The sequence below is a fragment of the Sinocyclocheilus grahami genome, unplaced genomic scaffold (assembly GCF_001515645.1).
Source record: "Sinocyclocheilus grahami isolate Dianchi unplaced genomic scaffold, SAMN03320097.WGS_v1.1 scaffold153.1, whole genome shotgun sequence".
NCBI lineage: Eukaryota > Metazoa > Chordata > Actinopteri > Cypriniformes > Cyprinidae > Sinocyclocheilus > Sinocyclocheilus grahami.
The window spans coordinates 479,189-494,885 of NW_015505332.1; the positions used below are offsets into that span (position 1 = coordinate 479,189).

The following is a 15,697-nucleotide window of genomic DNA, read 5'->3' on the forward strand; positions in this document are numbered from 1 at the left end:
ATATATATCATTATATATATATATATATATATATATATATATATAAAATCATATACATAAATATAGTATTGTCATTATATTCATGAAAAACAATTAAACCACGTCTCAGGCTTTTCAAATGATACCCAGAAAAGCAATTAATTTGTCAAGACGTAAAAGGTCTCTCGGAAAGAGAAACGGGGAAAACAAAAGTGCCCCGTCTGGATTATTGAGGTCACAGGACAGGAATTTGCATATTCCACAAATCTATTGCAACACATTTCTGCCTACGAACAGTAAAAGTCGACCCTTCCGAAGCGAAGGGGCCGATGTTAGCCACACTCACACGTAAAACCCACTGAACAGAGCATTACGACTATGGGGTTCCCGATTATGTGCTTCGACATGGTGTGCTATGATAGTGAACGACAGAAAGACTACGAGTTTCACGACACTTGAATATTTCGCCTCAAAAGAAACTACGGATGTGTTCTAGTCTTCTCCCGGACGCCACCGCCGTCCGTCGACGTCCCAAAAATGCATAATCTTCCTCTGAGTGCAAGGGAATGTGTTTTCAGTAGTTTGCTTTTCTTTTTCTGTAGTTGTTTTTTTTAATCTCCATCGATCCAGTAGTGACATCCTATCGACTAACATACAAACTCCTGGCGCTTTGGCTCAGATAAACTGGACTATAGCAGTTCTCGGGCAGCCCAAACCCCATGCCGCCACCACCACCACCACCATCATCATCATCATCATCATCATCTTCACTCGATGTTAAAAGTGCTCGGGGGGGTCCTGTTGGTTATTGACGCTGCACACGGCTTGAAGAAAACACACATATACTAAACAGCACAAAGAAGAGCTCTGTATTAAATGCAGGAGTAACATACGACAAGCGCGGTAACAGTAGCGTCCGTTACGGGCTTCCTGGGAGCCGCGGTGATGTGCAGTAAGGTTTGGGATCTGCCTCGTGTCCAATTCCTCTCTCCAACTAACGACAAAAAGGTACCTCTGTGTGAGCTGCTACTCGAACGACCAGATCTCAATATCCTGCACGAAGAAATCCTCCTTCATGGAGAGCATGGGATTCGCGAAGGTTTTGCATGAATGACTCCTGCCGTGATAAAGATCCCCGTCCAGCCAAAGCCCGAACTCACCACTGAAAGAGAAGAAACCAGTCTCAGATCAAAAATTCAGTCTCTTGTAAGACACGAAGGGAATGGGTTTTAAAATAAAACTATGTAAATATGCTTAAGAACTATGCAAAACACTACAGTAGTACTAGGATACAAATCCTTTATTTATATCTTTTATTGTCTGAAATGTCACTCTGCAATTAATAATGCAACATACACCACCGTTCAAAACTTTTGGATTAGTAAAAAAAACAACAACTTTTTATTAAAGATGAAATGAAATTGATAAAAAAATATTTTATAATTTATAACATTACAATTCTATAATTTGTTATAAATAAAATTGAGTGCTGTCAAAAGATTAATTGTGATTAATCGCATTCAAAATAATTTTTTTGTTTACATAATATATGTGTATACTGTGTATATTTATTATGTATATATATACATATGTATAAATACACACCCAAGCATGTATACATTTAGGAAAAATATGTTACGTTTATATATTTATATATATATAATATAAATATGTAAACATTTTCAAAATATATCCTGTATGTGTGTGTATTTATACAGTGGGGCAAAAAAGTATTTAGTCAGCCACCAATTGTGCAAGTTCTCCCACTTAAAAAGATGAGAGAGGCCTGTCATTTTCATCATAGGTATACCTCAACTATGAGAGACAAAATGAGAAAAAAAATTCCAGAAATCACATTGTAGGATTTTTAAAGAATTAATTGGTAAATTCCTCGGTAAAATAAGTATTTGGTCACCTACAAACAAGCAAGATTTCTGGCTCTCACAGACCTGTAACAACTTCTTTAAGAGGCTCCTCTGTCCTCCACACGTTACCTGTATTAATGGTATCTGTTTGAACTCGTTATCAGTATAAAAGACACCAGTCCACAACCTCAAACAGTCACACTCCAAACTCCACCATGGCCAAGACCAAAGAGCTGTCAAAGGACACCAGAAACAAAACTGTAGACCTGCACCAGGCTGGGAAGACTGAATCTGCAATAGGTAAGCAGCTTGGTGTGAAGAAATCAACTGTGGGAGCAATTATTAGAAAATGGAAGACATACAAGACCACTGATAATCTCCCTCGATATGGGGCTCCACGCAAGATCTCACCCCGTGGGGTCAAAATGATCACAAGAACTGTGAGCAAAAATCCCACAACCACACGGGGGGACCTAGTGAATGACCTGCAGAGAGCTGGGACCAAAGTAACAAAGGCTACCATCAGTAACACACTGCACCGCCAGGGACTCAAATCCTGCAGTGCCAGACATGTCCCCCTGCTTAAGCCAGTACATGTCCAGGCCCGTCTGAAGTTTGCTAGAGAGCATTTGGATGATCCAGAAGAGGATTGGGAGAATGTCATATGGTCAGATGAAACCAAAATAGAACTTTTTGGTAAAAACTCAACTTGTCATGTTTGGAGGAGAAAGAATGCTGAGTTGCATCCAAAGAACACCATACCTACTGTGAAGCATGGGGGTGGAAACATCATGCTTTGGGGCTGTTTTTCTGCAAAGGGACCAGAACGACTGATCCGTGTAAACGAAAGAATGAATGGGGCCATATATCGTGAGATTTTGAGTGAAAACCTCCTTCCATCAGCAAGGGCATTGAAGATGAAACATGGCTGGGTCTTTCAGCATGACAATGATCCCAAACACACCACCCGGGAAACGAAGGAGTGGCTTCGTAAGAAGCATTTCAAGGCCCTGGAGTGGCCTAGCCAGTCTCCAGATCTCAACCCCATAGAAAATCTTTGGAGGGAGTTGAAAATCCATGTTGCCCAGCGACAGCCCCAAAACATTACTGCTCTAGAGGAGATCTGCATGGAGGAATGGGCCAAAATACCAGCAACAGTGTGTGAAAACCTTGTGAAGACTTACAGAAAACATTTGACCTCTGTCATTGCCAACAAAGGATATATAACAAAGTATTGAGATGAAATTTTGTTATTGACCAAATACTTATTTTCCACCATAATTTGCAAATAAATTATTTAAAAATCCTACAATGTGATTTTCTGGAATTTTTTTTCTCATTTTGTCTCTCATAGTTGAGGTATACCTATGATGAAAATTACAGGCCTCTCTCATCTTTTTAAGTGGGAGAACTTGCACAATTGGTGGCTGACTAAATACTTTTTTTCCCCACTGTATATACATACTAAATATACACACACAGATATATTATGTAAATAATATAATTCAGATGCGATTAATCATTTGACATCACTAAAATAAATCTATTTCAAATAAATGCTGTTCTTTTGAACGCTCTATTAATTAAAGAATTGTGAAAAAATTTATCAGTTTCCACAAAAATATAAAGCTGCACAACTACTTTTAACATTTATAATAATATGAAATGTTTCTTAGCAGCAAATCAGCATATTAGAAGGATTTCTGAAGGATCATGTGACACTGATGACTGGAGTAATGATGCTGAAAATACAGCTTCGCATCACAAGAATAAATTAATTTTTTAAATATATATAAAAAAAAAGAAAACAGGTATTTTAAATTGTAATAATTTTTCACAATATTACTGTTCAAATGTTGAACAAATGCAGCCCAGGTAAGCATAAGAGACTAAACATTTTTAAAAAACTGTACCGGCCCCAAACTTTTGAATGGTAGTATAAGAATGCACTGCATTCTCATAAGTCTCATGTACTTAGTTCTGTCATGGAAAAGGCTTTGATAAAGAAACTTGCTGATCAAGTCTGTTAAACTGTCAGCATTTTTATAGCTAGCTACCTGAAAAATAACATATTAAGTATAAACGGCACAGACACAAGAAGCAAACTCTCTTGCCCTTTCCGCACTGACATTTGTAGTTAAAAAAAACTTGCATGTTTAGTTTGTGCAAAGAGACAATGAGCTTGCAATGTGCTGGCCAAACTTTCATGTCTACCTTTGGATACTCATTTGTATCTGACACAAATATCTCTAATGAAATTCAGCATTCAAAATATTAACATTAATTATTAAGGCCCTGAGTTACTGACCTTCCTCCACCAAAGGCTAAAGAGTCCATGTCTCCTTTAATGAAGAACAGATTATCACCAGTCCATTTGTATGCCTGCCAGTGAGAAAAAAAAAACAGCATTTTAGAACAAGAAAACTCAATAAATCCTGTAATGAATTTTGCATATGAAAGTCATGAAAACGCCAAATGAAAGACACAATCAGAATTCATTTCAAACTGACAGCTTATTCTGCCTGTAATGAAAATTAATGGATAAACTGAACACAAACCTCAAACTCTGGATAGAAGGTGAACAGGAAAGTCTCTCCTGTGCCGTAGAAACCCTCACTGACTTTGAAGGGTTCTGATGCCAAAGCCCCAAATATCTACAAGAGCACAGAGACCAGATCTGATTAGGAAACCGATCACTGTTTCTGGTCACATGACATTTGAGAACTCTTGGCTTTTTTAATACTGTGTCAAGGTCTGAAACCAAGGTCTTGTGAGCGCTAAAGAGAAGAGTGTGACCTGTCCATCGCTGTCTTTGATGACCAGCAGCATGGGAGAGTCCTGGTCCTGCATGGCCCGGTACAGCGTCTTAATGCTCATGCCATGTTTAGATGTGCTGAAGGCCAGATTCCAGTGGTAACCGACGGTTCTGGGTGGAAGATGCTTCGCCAGCTGAGTGAAAAACAGGGAATAAGTTAGGGATAATCTGTGACTAGGTGTGCAATAAATTATTATAATGCATGACGTAGAGGCAAAGAACCTTATTATCATTAACTAATAAAACTAAAACTATTAGAAGAATTTTTGTTTACTGAAATAAAGCTAAAATAAATTATAATTACTAAATGTAAAAGCTAAACTAAACGAAAACTAGAAATGTTAACTTGGCAACTAAAGTTGAAGTTAAAGCACTAAATCTGGAAATAAATAAAAAATAAACTGAACAAACCTAAATATTACCATTAAAAAAAAAACCTAACAAAAATTAGTTTAAATTTACGTGCCACATAAAATTACTTTAAATATGCAAAATGGTACTAACTATTTTATTTGTATCTAATATTTATTTAATGCACAGTCTCAATAAGTGAACAGGTTTACATTTCACTTGTATGTGACAAATAAAAATCTTAAATGAAAATGTAAAAATAAATGTTAATTCCAAAATATTAATAAAAACTATAATAGTATATAAATAATACTAAACTAAGACTGCCGTGGACATTGCTTACACTATGGTCAATTGCCAGCATGGACAGATATTTGCAGCATAAAATTTGACTGAACGGATATAAATAAAAGTTAGATCTAGAATTCAGAAGTAAAATAAAGTATCATGGTAAAATGACATTTATGTAACTACTTTAAAAACAGACGTTACCACTTTGTTGATAAGAAATATATTTGTAGCATTTTGTAGCAAAGCTCTTTTATTGATAAAAGTTGTGAGACAGCACTGACAAGTTTCTGTGCTCTTGAATGTTTTGAGTTCTTTCTGATGTAATCTGTAAATAACAATAAAGTAATAAATAAAATGTGGAAAACAGGAGAACATGACTGAACGAATAAAAGTCGTGTGCAGGATCAGAGCAGCAGAAAGGGTGAAACATTAAGAGCCCAATTACAGTAGCACTGAACTTTACACGCCAGTAGACACAGAGAAGCTTTGTGCAATTAATCGCATGCAATTATCTCGTTAGTAAAGCCGGTTCCGTGATCAGTAGTAAATCTCCATCACCTGCTTTCAGATGGAGTGGCATTTACTACACAGAGCCGTAGTTCACTGACAAGCTACGCAATATCACGTTCATTATCGCAGGCGATTTGATCTGCAATAATGAACGCGATATTGCCTAATTGTCAGTGAACTACGGTTCTGTGTAGTAAATGCCGCTCCATCTGAAAGCAGGTGATGGAGATTTACTACTAATCACGGAACCGGCTTTACTGACGAAATGACAATCGTATGCGATTAATTGCACAGCCCTACTTAACAACATATATATATATACACACAGTGCACAGCATAAATGAGTACACCCCCTCTAAAACTTAAATTCAGCAATTACTCTTTACTTAGAAGACATGTCAGGGTTCTTTGGAGATGTAATGTTCCAACAAGCCTGCTTGATCAATTACCAAAGAAGAATGCCAAAATTATTTAACAAAATAAGATTTTATCATCAAAGTGATACACCCTCCTGAATGTTACTAACTAAAAAAAAAAAGTGTATAGGTTTAAGGCTATTTTTGATTAACAGGTAAGCATATTGAACCAAAACTTTTAAAGACAAGTAATTTCCTGACAATTAAAAGTGTTATATAGCCCACTGAATCATACTCTGACTTAATGCTGGCAGCAGTGGAACCACTCGGGAGAGAACTGCCAGGTGACTTATTTCTTAGCATAAAAGAGGACAATGGTACAAGAGGAATACCAAATTATTGTTTTAAGTGTGAAAATATAGCAGAAGTAGCACCGACATTCAAAAACAATATACTTGTGATAAGGCTCCTGAAATAATCAGGTCTTCACTTTAAGTTTTCATTTAGTGATGAGTGAATTTTAGCTCGAAAAAGAGCAGGAGAAATAACATGCAAGTGTCTCAGAGCCGGCAAAAGCTATGAAAAGAGTGACACTTTATCTCACAGAGTATGACACAGCCTGCAGAAGTGACATGCATGGTTGTTGTCACCACTACAATTACCCACTGTAGCCAAAGCAAAATAAACTAATTTAACCTCTTCCAAGACCCATATTTACAAAATAGAGACTTCTGGGAATCCATACTCTGGTCTCAAGAGACCAAGTCAATCATTTCGGATCCAAAAGCATCCAAAATGTTCTGGTGTTGCTAGAGGAGGAGTACAGAGAGAAGTGCTTGGTACCCACAGTGACGTTCAGTGGTAGTAAAGCTTTTATATAGGGATGTATGAGTGCTGAAGGTGTGAGGGAGTTGTGCTTTATCAATGCTGGCATGAATTCACACACTACTGTGTGATGTAATACAAAAACTTGAAACAGAAGATGCTACCCTCCCCTCATTCCCTGCATTATTGGGCATTTTTTCAGCATGACAATGAATATATTCATTCTCCCAAGGTGAAAATCCTTCAGTGGACATGTATTTCACTCAATCTTAACACTCTTTGAGCTGCCGTGAGAGATTCTGTAGAGACGAGCTGAGCAACACTCCCCATTAAAGACCAGAGCATTTAAGGAGGTCATCCTCCAGGAGTTAAACAGGACAGATGTGAAAATTTGTCATGAACTTGTACACTCAGTGCCAAGAAGGGTCAGAGCAGTATACTTTAAGTTCTGGAGGACATACTAAGTACTAGAATATTATACATTTTCTGAATTAAATCTCGGGTGTACTAATTTCTGCAATCCTTCATTTAAACAAAATTGGCTAATTGACTTACCTTACAGAAAATATTGGCATATAGTTTGTTGTTTTTATTAAGTATATTTTTAATATGTTTCAATTTTGCCATATTTCCATGAATTATATTAGTGATCATTAAGAAAATACATCTTTTATATTTATTCAGAGGGGGTGTACTCATTTATGCTATACACACACACACACACACACACACACACACACACACACTGGGCAGCACAGTGCTGTGTGTTTCCTCAACACATGTTCCTGTGCAGCGGTCTCTGTGTCCTCCGGCAGGTCCAGGCTTTCCCAGCACCGGGGGAGCATTAAATTACTCTGCGTAATGACACAAGTTTATTTGATTTACCAACAAAATGGGCCTACGTCTAAATAAATGGCTCTGCGAGAGGCCACCTCAGGTGATCCATTCACAGAGCGCTGATGCGTTTGAAAGGCAGGCACCCGCAGGGCGCAATGACTTAAAACTGCACAAAACCTCTAAAGCTTCACTACAAAACACTTCGCAAACGGCACAGTGAGATCAGATCAAAAGATCAGGACGTCATGTGCAAATATTACGACAATGTCTCTGACAACTGCACAATTTATTAAATGACAGTCAAAAAGCATATGACCGCAGTCATGCTATCTTTCTGGATGAGAGCTGAACAAAATGTTTGCTGCAGTGATTCAAATTTGATTAAATGTGAATTGGTCTGTTTCAGTGTTATTTTAGCATTATTTAGATACTATTATAATGTTCATTCATTTTGAATTAGCCTTCATTTTTATATTTTCTATAAAAATATTCTATATTTCAAAATATTGTAATTTTATGTGGTTTGGTAATTGTTTATTTTTAATGCATATTTCTATATAGCTTCAAATCACTTAAAGGGGTCATCGGATGCCCATTTTCCACAAGTTGATATGATTCTTTAGGGTCTTAATGAAAAGTCTGTAACACAGTGTGGTTGCAAGAGAGACCTTATTCTAAATCCATAATCCTACCCAATTCTTAACCTTAATTGTCAACAACTACTTTATTAAGTAGTATTAAGCAGTAATTAGGAGTATATTGAGGCAAAAGTATAGTTAGTAAATAGTTAGTTAACAGTGAGAATTGGACCCTAATATAAAGTGTGACCAGAATAATTTATGTAGCTATCGATCACTTATTTGAAAGAATTAAAAGAACCATTTAATGTCTATCCTTGTATTATTCATTAACTTTGATATAGGATTTATAAAGTAATTAGTAATAAGTAATTAAATACTTTTTGGAGAGAGTAATTTGTACACTTATTCATTACAGCGAGGTGGTCTTTCTGCTGGACCTTAGGCCTGTCGCACCTCCTACGGTGCCTATGGTGGACTATGCATGGCAGGGGCGTCCTCTTCCCTGAGGCAGGCATAAACCTGACCGCATACCACGTGGTTTTCTGCAGGGTCTTCAGCTGGGGACCACCGCTCATTGACGTTTCGCCCCTTAACCCAGAACGTCTCCTGGTGGCGGGGCAGTGAACAGGGACGTCTCCCTGACACCCCCTGCAGCAAAACCTAATTCGATGTTACTCCCCAAGCCTTGTCTCGTCGTTTCAGCCAGAGCCAGTGGCTTGCTTTCTCCGCTTCCTCAGAGAGCTCTTTGGTGGATCTGCTCAGTGTTTTACTCTGAGCTCCTCCTGCTCAATTCTGGTGGCCTCTGCAACAACTAGGTCCTTCCTCTCCTTCCTACTTGCCTTAGACCATAGGATGGGTGGCTCGCTCCATCCAAAGCCTGCCCGCCCTGTCTGGACCATGCCCACAATTTGTTGATGTTGCAGTCTTCCCATCACCTTCTGCACCTCCTCCTTAGCCCTCCATTTCCTTCCAGTCTCAACTCTGGCATTTGCATCAGCCACTGCCCTGTCGGAGGAGTCCCTTAATTCCATCACCAGCCTTGCCTTCTCCTGCCTATAGCCCAAGGTGATGGATTTCAGGGGTAGCTGGAGTGAGTTCCATCCATACAGCCCAGCAGCTGAAAAGCACCGCGGTAGGCCGAGCCATTTGCGGATGAAGGAGTTGGCTTTTGCCTCCATCCGGCTTACTGCTGATGAGGTGACTTCACACAGCTTCAGAGGCCACAGAGCTATGCTCCTGAACTGCTCGATGGTCTTGGCGTTCTGTTTGGGAATAGAGACTGCCACTGCCCTCTGCCACTTGGATGGTATGGTCTGCTTAGTCCAGGTGATTCTCATCAGGGTCCATATCAGCTTCAGCACTCCTGGGCAGCTCTTATACAGCTTGTACGGTATTCCGTTCGGGCCTGTTGCTGAAGCAGATCTTGCCCGCTGGATCACCTGCCTGATCTCGCTGAACTTTGGTGGTGATGCGTCAAACAGGGCTGATGGTTCTGAGGGTCTAGGCACATACCCTGGCGAGTCTAGGGGTTTGTTCCTTGCTGGGTCACTGTACTGAGTGCGGATGTACTCCTGCAGTTCTTCTTTGGAGACATCCAGAATTCCACTTGTCTTCTCCTCAAGGAGCCCGCGTGCATACCGGAATGGATTCCTGAAGAAACTTGATCTTTCCTTCTCCTTCTTTTTCCTCCGTCTTCTGATGCGTTCTACCCTCCGAAGTTTAGCAAGTCGTCTTCTGATCTCATCCCAGAGAGCTTTCAGGCCCTCCTTCTCAGACTCCTCTGCCTTCCTCCAACACCTGCGGAGCTGCCTTATGCTTACCACCAGGTCATCGATCTCTTTCTCCCTCCTGCCTTTTGATCTTATTAAGGCTTCTCTAATGGTCACCTCGCCATACCTGTTGCTGCATTCTTCATACAGGATTTCCCCAAACATGTTTAGCTTAGCTACCACTGACCCGCGCAGAGCTTTTTGCAGCAGCCAGCTCAGATATTCGTCCAACTTTCTCCACTCCTCAGCCTCGATGGCCTTTGGCCACTTGATCTTGTTCCTTCGGAGTGGGTTCTTCAGGTTCCTGGCCCTTTGGCTAAACTTCGTTCTTGGGGTTGCTGCTGAGTTTACTTCTTGGGGTTCATCAACATCCCTTTCTTCCTCCTCCTTCCTTTCCTCCTGCTCTGCCTCTGCAACATTGGGCCCGTTGGCACTGTGGTTGTCAACCCGGCCTTGGATCCCATTTGTCTGACCTGCCCATACCAGGGCAGTGCAAGGTTGCATCAGGCTACCACCACTACACTTCTTCTTTCCCATGTGGATGTGAAGTCCCCTCAGAGTTGTTGTTTTTTCCCAGCCACACCCACACCTCCTTGGGATCTTCTCTTTTGCCGATATCCTTACGTCCGTTACCGTGTGGTCCGTCCTTGTTGGCCCTTCTTTCATCCCGCCTCTCGGAGGGCCTTCGGGTTGTTTTCTTTGTTTCTTTTAATCTAATTGCACTGTTGAATATGTAATTTGTTTACTTTTTAGTAACTTACCCAACACTGGTCATATGTAAGGTTGAAATCATAATTTGTTTCTTATGTTTCTGAATCCACAGAACAATTTCTTGTTGAATTATTAATTTAAAAGAACTGACTCAAAAGAGTCAATTGCTTGTGAATCAGACTGAATCAGAATCAAGCCCACAACTAAAAAACTACAACAACAACAAAAAATAAAAATAAATAAATAAACTCTTAGGCTGCATTAATATGAAATAATATTTGAATACAGTATTCTATCCACACGAGTGGAAGAATTCAGATCATTCTGTCCTCGTAATCTTAAAATTTAGACAATTTTTATGGTGAACCAGTTCTTCATTTTAAATCCTAGTCGTATGGAATACAGTATATATTTTTTTAAATTTGCAAAACTTGTATCTTTAGGGTTACAACAGGGGTGATACACTCAAAGCTACAACTTTGTAACTCATCTACCCCTAAAGGGTGCATATTTGTATTTTTCGTACAAGGAAAAGAGTAAGCAGAAACATTCTGCTCAAATTCATGGAAGAAAGAAAATCATGTCAGTTTCAAATGACATGTGGGTGAGTAATCATTTATGGGTCAAGAACTGTCACCTTCATTTTTCAAATCATTCCTATGCCCTTGGCCATAACATGACGAGTGTGAATAAATATGTCTGTTAACATGTCTGAGATCGTCCTCCGGCCGAGAATCAATAACCGGTGAACAGTGAGGAGGGCCCCCTATTTTTGGACCAGCAGATCGATGAAACACTGTAAAGCCCAGAGCAGTGGGCAGATTTATTTCACTGCCGTGCCACTGAGCGCTTACCTTCTCAATCTGCTCGGCCTCCAGAAGGTCACTGGGTTCGTTCAGGTTGGGCTTGAAAGTCTCTGGCTCCAGGCTGGCGGTGATGGACGTGCCATGTTTGGAGTTCACATCCTCCTTCGTGGTGATCTAAAGACAGAAGAAGCCATTAGCAAACCATGCAGTGACATTCAGATTTATGCCACACAAACCTGAGACTATAGCAAAGCATGACTGTAGATCTTCCTTGAAATTTACCCATGAACTCTTGCAGCAGAGATTTGGTATTCAAAACATTTGTGGAAGTGAGGTTGCATAGATTTAACATGTAAATTCAACACAAGCGGAGTTGACTTCTCTCTAGTGGAATTAACCTAAGGGGACAAACTAACCTGAGAAAATCTTATCTCACAGGAAATGTTTTGGCTAGGCAATATGGGATACTGTATTCATAAAAACACTTGTTTTGCATTATTTCCCAAAATCAGTGGTTCTCAAGCAGTGGAAATTATCAGTTTTCCTATTCAGCCTATCATGCTAATAATTGAGCTTGTTCCGACAATGCAGTTAATGGTAATATTAATAAACTTATTTTTATGAGATGAAGGATTCCTGTAGCTCAAAGAATATGCATTGTGCTAGCAACGCAAGGTCATGGGTCCAATTCCTAGAGAATGCATTAACGAAATGCAATGTAATTTGCATTGCTAAATGCACTAAATGTAATGTAAGGACATTTTTGTTCACTTTCATAAGCAATTATGTGCTGTGTTGGATTGCCGCTTGTAGAATCTGGTTTCTGAAGCATAACCAGTTGAGAAGCACTTCTCTAAAGTCTGTTACATCAGAACTAGTGGTGTTATTTTACAATGTAGTGCCACAGACAGTTAACATTCCCTCTCGTGGCCTGAACACACTCAGGTTACACCGTGCTTCAATTACATCAATTGTTTACAACAAATAACCGGACAGCAGTCAGTGCAGGTCTCGACCCAAACACCCGCCTGAACCTCAGAACATTCTGGACATGGAAATACAACCCACTTTCTCTAGCATGGCTTCCAGAAAATTCCTCATTTCAGGGATACAACTGCTTGGATTTTCCACTAACAGAGTGCAGCAATTTTGCTGTGATATGTACTCCATCACTCAAAAGATTAGACTTGGCAAAAAATTTAAAAAATGTTTTTAAAAGAAGTCTCTTATGCTCACCAAGGCTGCATTTATTTGATCAAAAATACAGTAAAAATGGTAATATTGTGAAATACTATTAAAATGGAAAATACCTATTTTCTATTTGAATATATTTTGAAATATAATTTATTCCTGTGATGCAAAGCTGAATTTTCAGCATGATTACTTCAGTCTTTAGCGTCACTTGATCCTTCAGAAATCATTCTAATATGTTGATTTAGCGCTCAAGAAACATTTCTTATTATTATCATCATTAAAAACAGTTGTGCTGCTTAATATTTTTGAGGAAACAGCGTTACGTTTTTTTTCAGGATTCTTTGATGAATCAATTATTTATTTGAAATGGAAATCTTCTGCAACATTATAATTTTACAGTCACTTCTGATCAATTGAATGCATCCTTGATGAATAAAAGCATTAATTTCTTTACATTATGCTAAGTTGTGCATCTAAGAACTGTAAAATCACTTCATGGACTACTCTTTATAGGAAATTATGGAATTTTCTGCACAAACATTTTTGTGTCAAACGCAAACTTGCCATCTGCACAAGGCAAGCGCAATCTACAAAACCTAGAGCTACATCTGCAGGGTTCTACAGTTTTTGTGCACCTGGAGGCGTTTGCATAGGGAGCGCAGATCTTCACTGTTTAACGCATCGATCCGGCGGTGGTACTCAGTCCATGACACTACCTGCTCCAGACACAAGGGGACACAACCACACCGCTGAGCAAGACGACAAGATGAGGCCAAAATATGGACAAGAATGTGCAGTTTGGGACTCTTTTAATACAATATGTTAACTACTAAAACTGCGGTCGGGAATGATCGTCTTTATGAGATATGGAAGAGATGAGTATAAGATTGAAAGCCTAGATCATGTCATTATATATGTGAAACTACTGTACAAATGTGAGCAGACAACACAGCGAGCGTTTTGCATGAGTGTGTGAATTGTTTTGCATGAAGCTCTGCAGACAAATATGCGAACCATATTCATAATAGCTAACATAAGCCATAACAGAGCCACATAGAAATTACAAACTCAATGTCCCCTCCAGAACTAAATATTTTCATTACTTACTCACCCTCATCATCCAAATCAGAAAGATCAGAAAGCCCTAAATTTAACCAGCCTGTCATGTAGACCATCTTACAATCAAAGTGATAGCTCAATCATTAAGCAAGAAAAATGCCATCTGCTGACCTTGAATTTTTTATTACATTTATTCTTATGTAAATATCAACCCTTACCTGTCACACATATTTTAACAGCTTGTTGGTTGCCACACCTATTAATATGTGACATGTTGATAACACATTTAACACATGATCTTTGAGCACACACAAAAAATTAGTTCACCAAAAATTAAAGTTTTTACATAATTTACCCATACTCCGTACATATCAAATCTGCAATTCTTTCTTCCAAGGAAAGGTTCATTTCTGAAGAATACTCAAGCCAATTCTTTTCAACGTAATGAAAGTGAATCGGTACAAGGGATTTCAAGCTCCAAAATTACAAAATTGTAGTAAGTATTACAAAAGTGTGTACAATACAACACAGTAAAAGTCTTCTGAATCCATACCTTCATGTAATAACCATAAGTCGTTAACTTGAACGTTACATCGAGTTGAAACCGTTCACGGATCAGACTTTTTTGTTTAGTGGACTGGAACAACCGATTCATTGAAAAGATCTGACTCATAAGAATGATTCCTTCAACAACCAGACACTAGAGCGGATGTCAAGATTTTTTTGTATTTCAATTTTTCCCTCACACAAATATATCGTATGGCTTCAGACGTTGTATCTTGGTTTTTGCGTCCGTTTTGAAGCGTACAATGTCCAGTTCTTATTTAATCTTCATTATATAGAAACAACAGCAACTGGGACGTTCACTTAAAGGGGTCATATGATGTTGCTAAAAAGAACAGTATTTTGTGTATTTGGTGCAATGAAATGTGTTTATGCGCTTTAAGGTTAAAAAAACACATTATTTTCCACATACTGTACAGTATTGTTTCTCCTCTATGCCCCGCCTTTCTGAAACCCGTCGATTTTTACAAAGCTCATCGTTCTGAAAAATGAGGTGTGCTCTGATTGGCCAGCTATTCAGCGCGTTGTGATTGGCCGAATTCCTCTTTGTGTGCACATTTGGGCGGCATTATGCAAACATTTCCACATAGTGACGTAGATATGTGGGGGCGTGTTAGAACGAGCCATTTTAGGTAGGCGTGGCTGACTCTGAACTTTTATAAAGAATATCTCTTTGGATTTGAGACTTTAGTCTTTGCAATTTTACAGATCTTCTTTATGCACCAAGAGCTTGTAACACTCCAAAGAGAAAGGAAAACTTGAAATCGCATCATATGACCCCTTTAATGTTCTCTTTCGCGTTTTACGGAAGAAAGTGAGTCATACGGGTTTGGAATTTGGAATGTAATGATGGGGAGTAAATTATGATTTTTTAAATGTATTTTTGGTGAACTATTAATTTTAAGTCCTGCAACACACTGACTTGCAGTATTAATCGACAGTAAAAGGGAAATGACCAAACCAGAGGTCATACTACTCCAAGACGGTAAATAAAAGTTTTAGCCGATAAGTTGCCACTTTACGGTCCTCAATAATGTACAAGGAGGAAGGTAAACTATAGCACTCATAAAAAATGTATCTCGTCTCAGGTGAGACATTCGCTGATTCTCTCACACACACACACACACACACACACACACACACACACACACACACACACACACACACACACACACCCCCCCCCC

The 15,697-nt window shown here is 39.0% G+C and overlaps 1 protein-coding gene across 4 annotated transcripts in view; it reads right to left on the minus strand.

The window, feature by feature from the left end:
- Positions 1-194: 194 nt before the first annotated feature.
- Positions 195-15,697, minus strand: part of oxr1a (oxidation resistance 1a) — a 186,567-nt gene continuing 171,064 nt past the window's right edge. For 3 of the 4 annotated variants that reach the window (XM_016281951.1, XM_016281950.1, XM_016281954.1), the window contains 6 exons: positions 13,526-13,606; positions 11,745-11,870; positions 4,641-4,793; positions 4,403-4,498; positions 4,153-4,226; positions 195-1,141 (listed from right to left, as the gene is read on the minus strand). In XM_016281951.1, coding sequence (XP_016137437.1) covers positions 1,006-1,141; positions 4,153-4,226; positions 4,403-4,498; positions 4,641-4,793; positions 11,745-11,870; positions 13,526-13,606 — 666 coding nt within the window. In that variant the 3' untranslated portion in view covers positions 195-1,005. The remainder of the gene's footprint in view (positions 1,142-4,152; positions 4,227-4,402; positions 4,499-4,640; positions 4,794-11,744; positions 11,871-13,525; positions 13,607-15,697) is intronic. The other variant, XM_016281953.1, reaches the window with a different exon arrangement.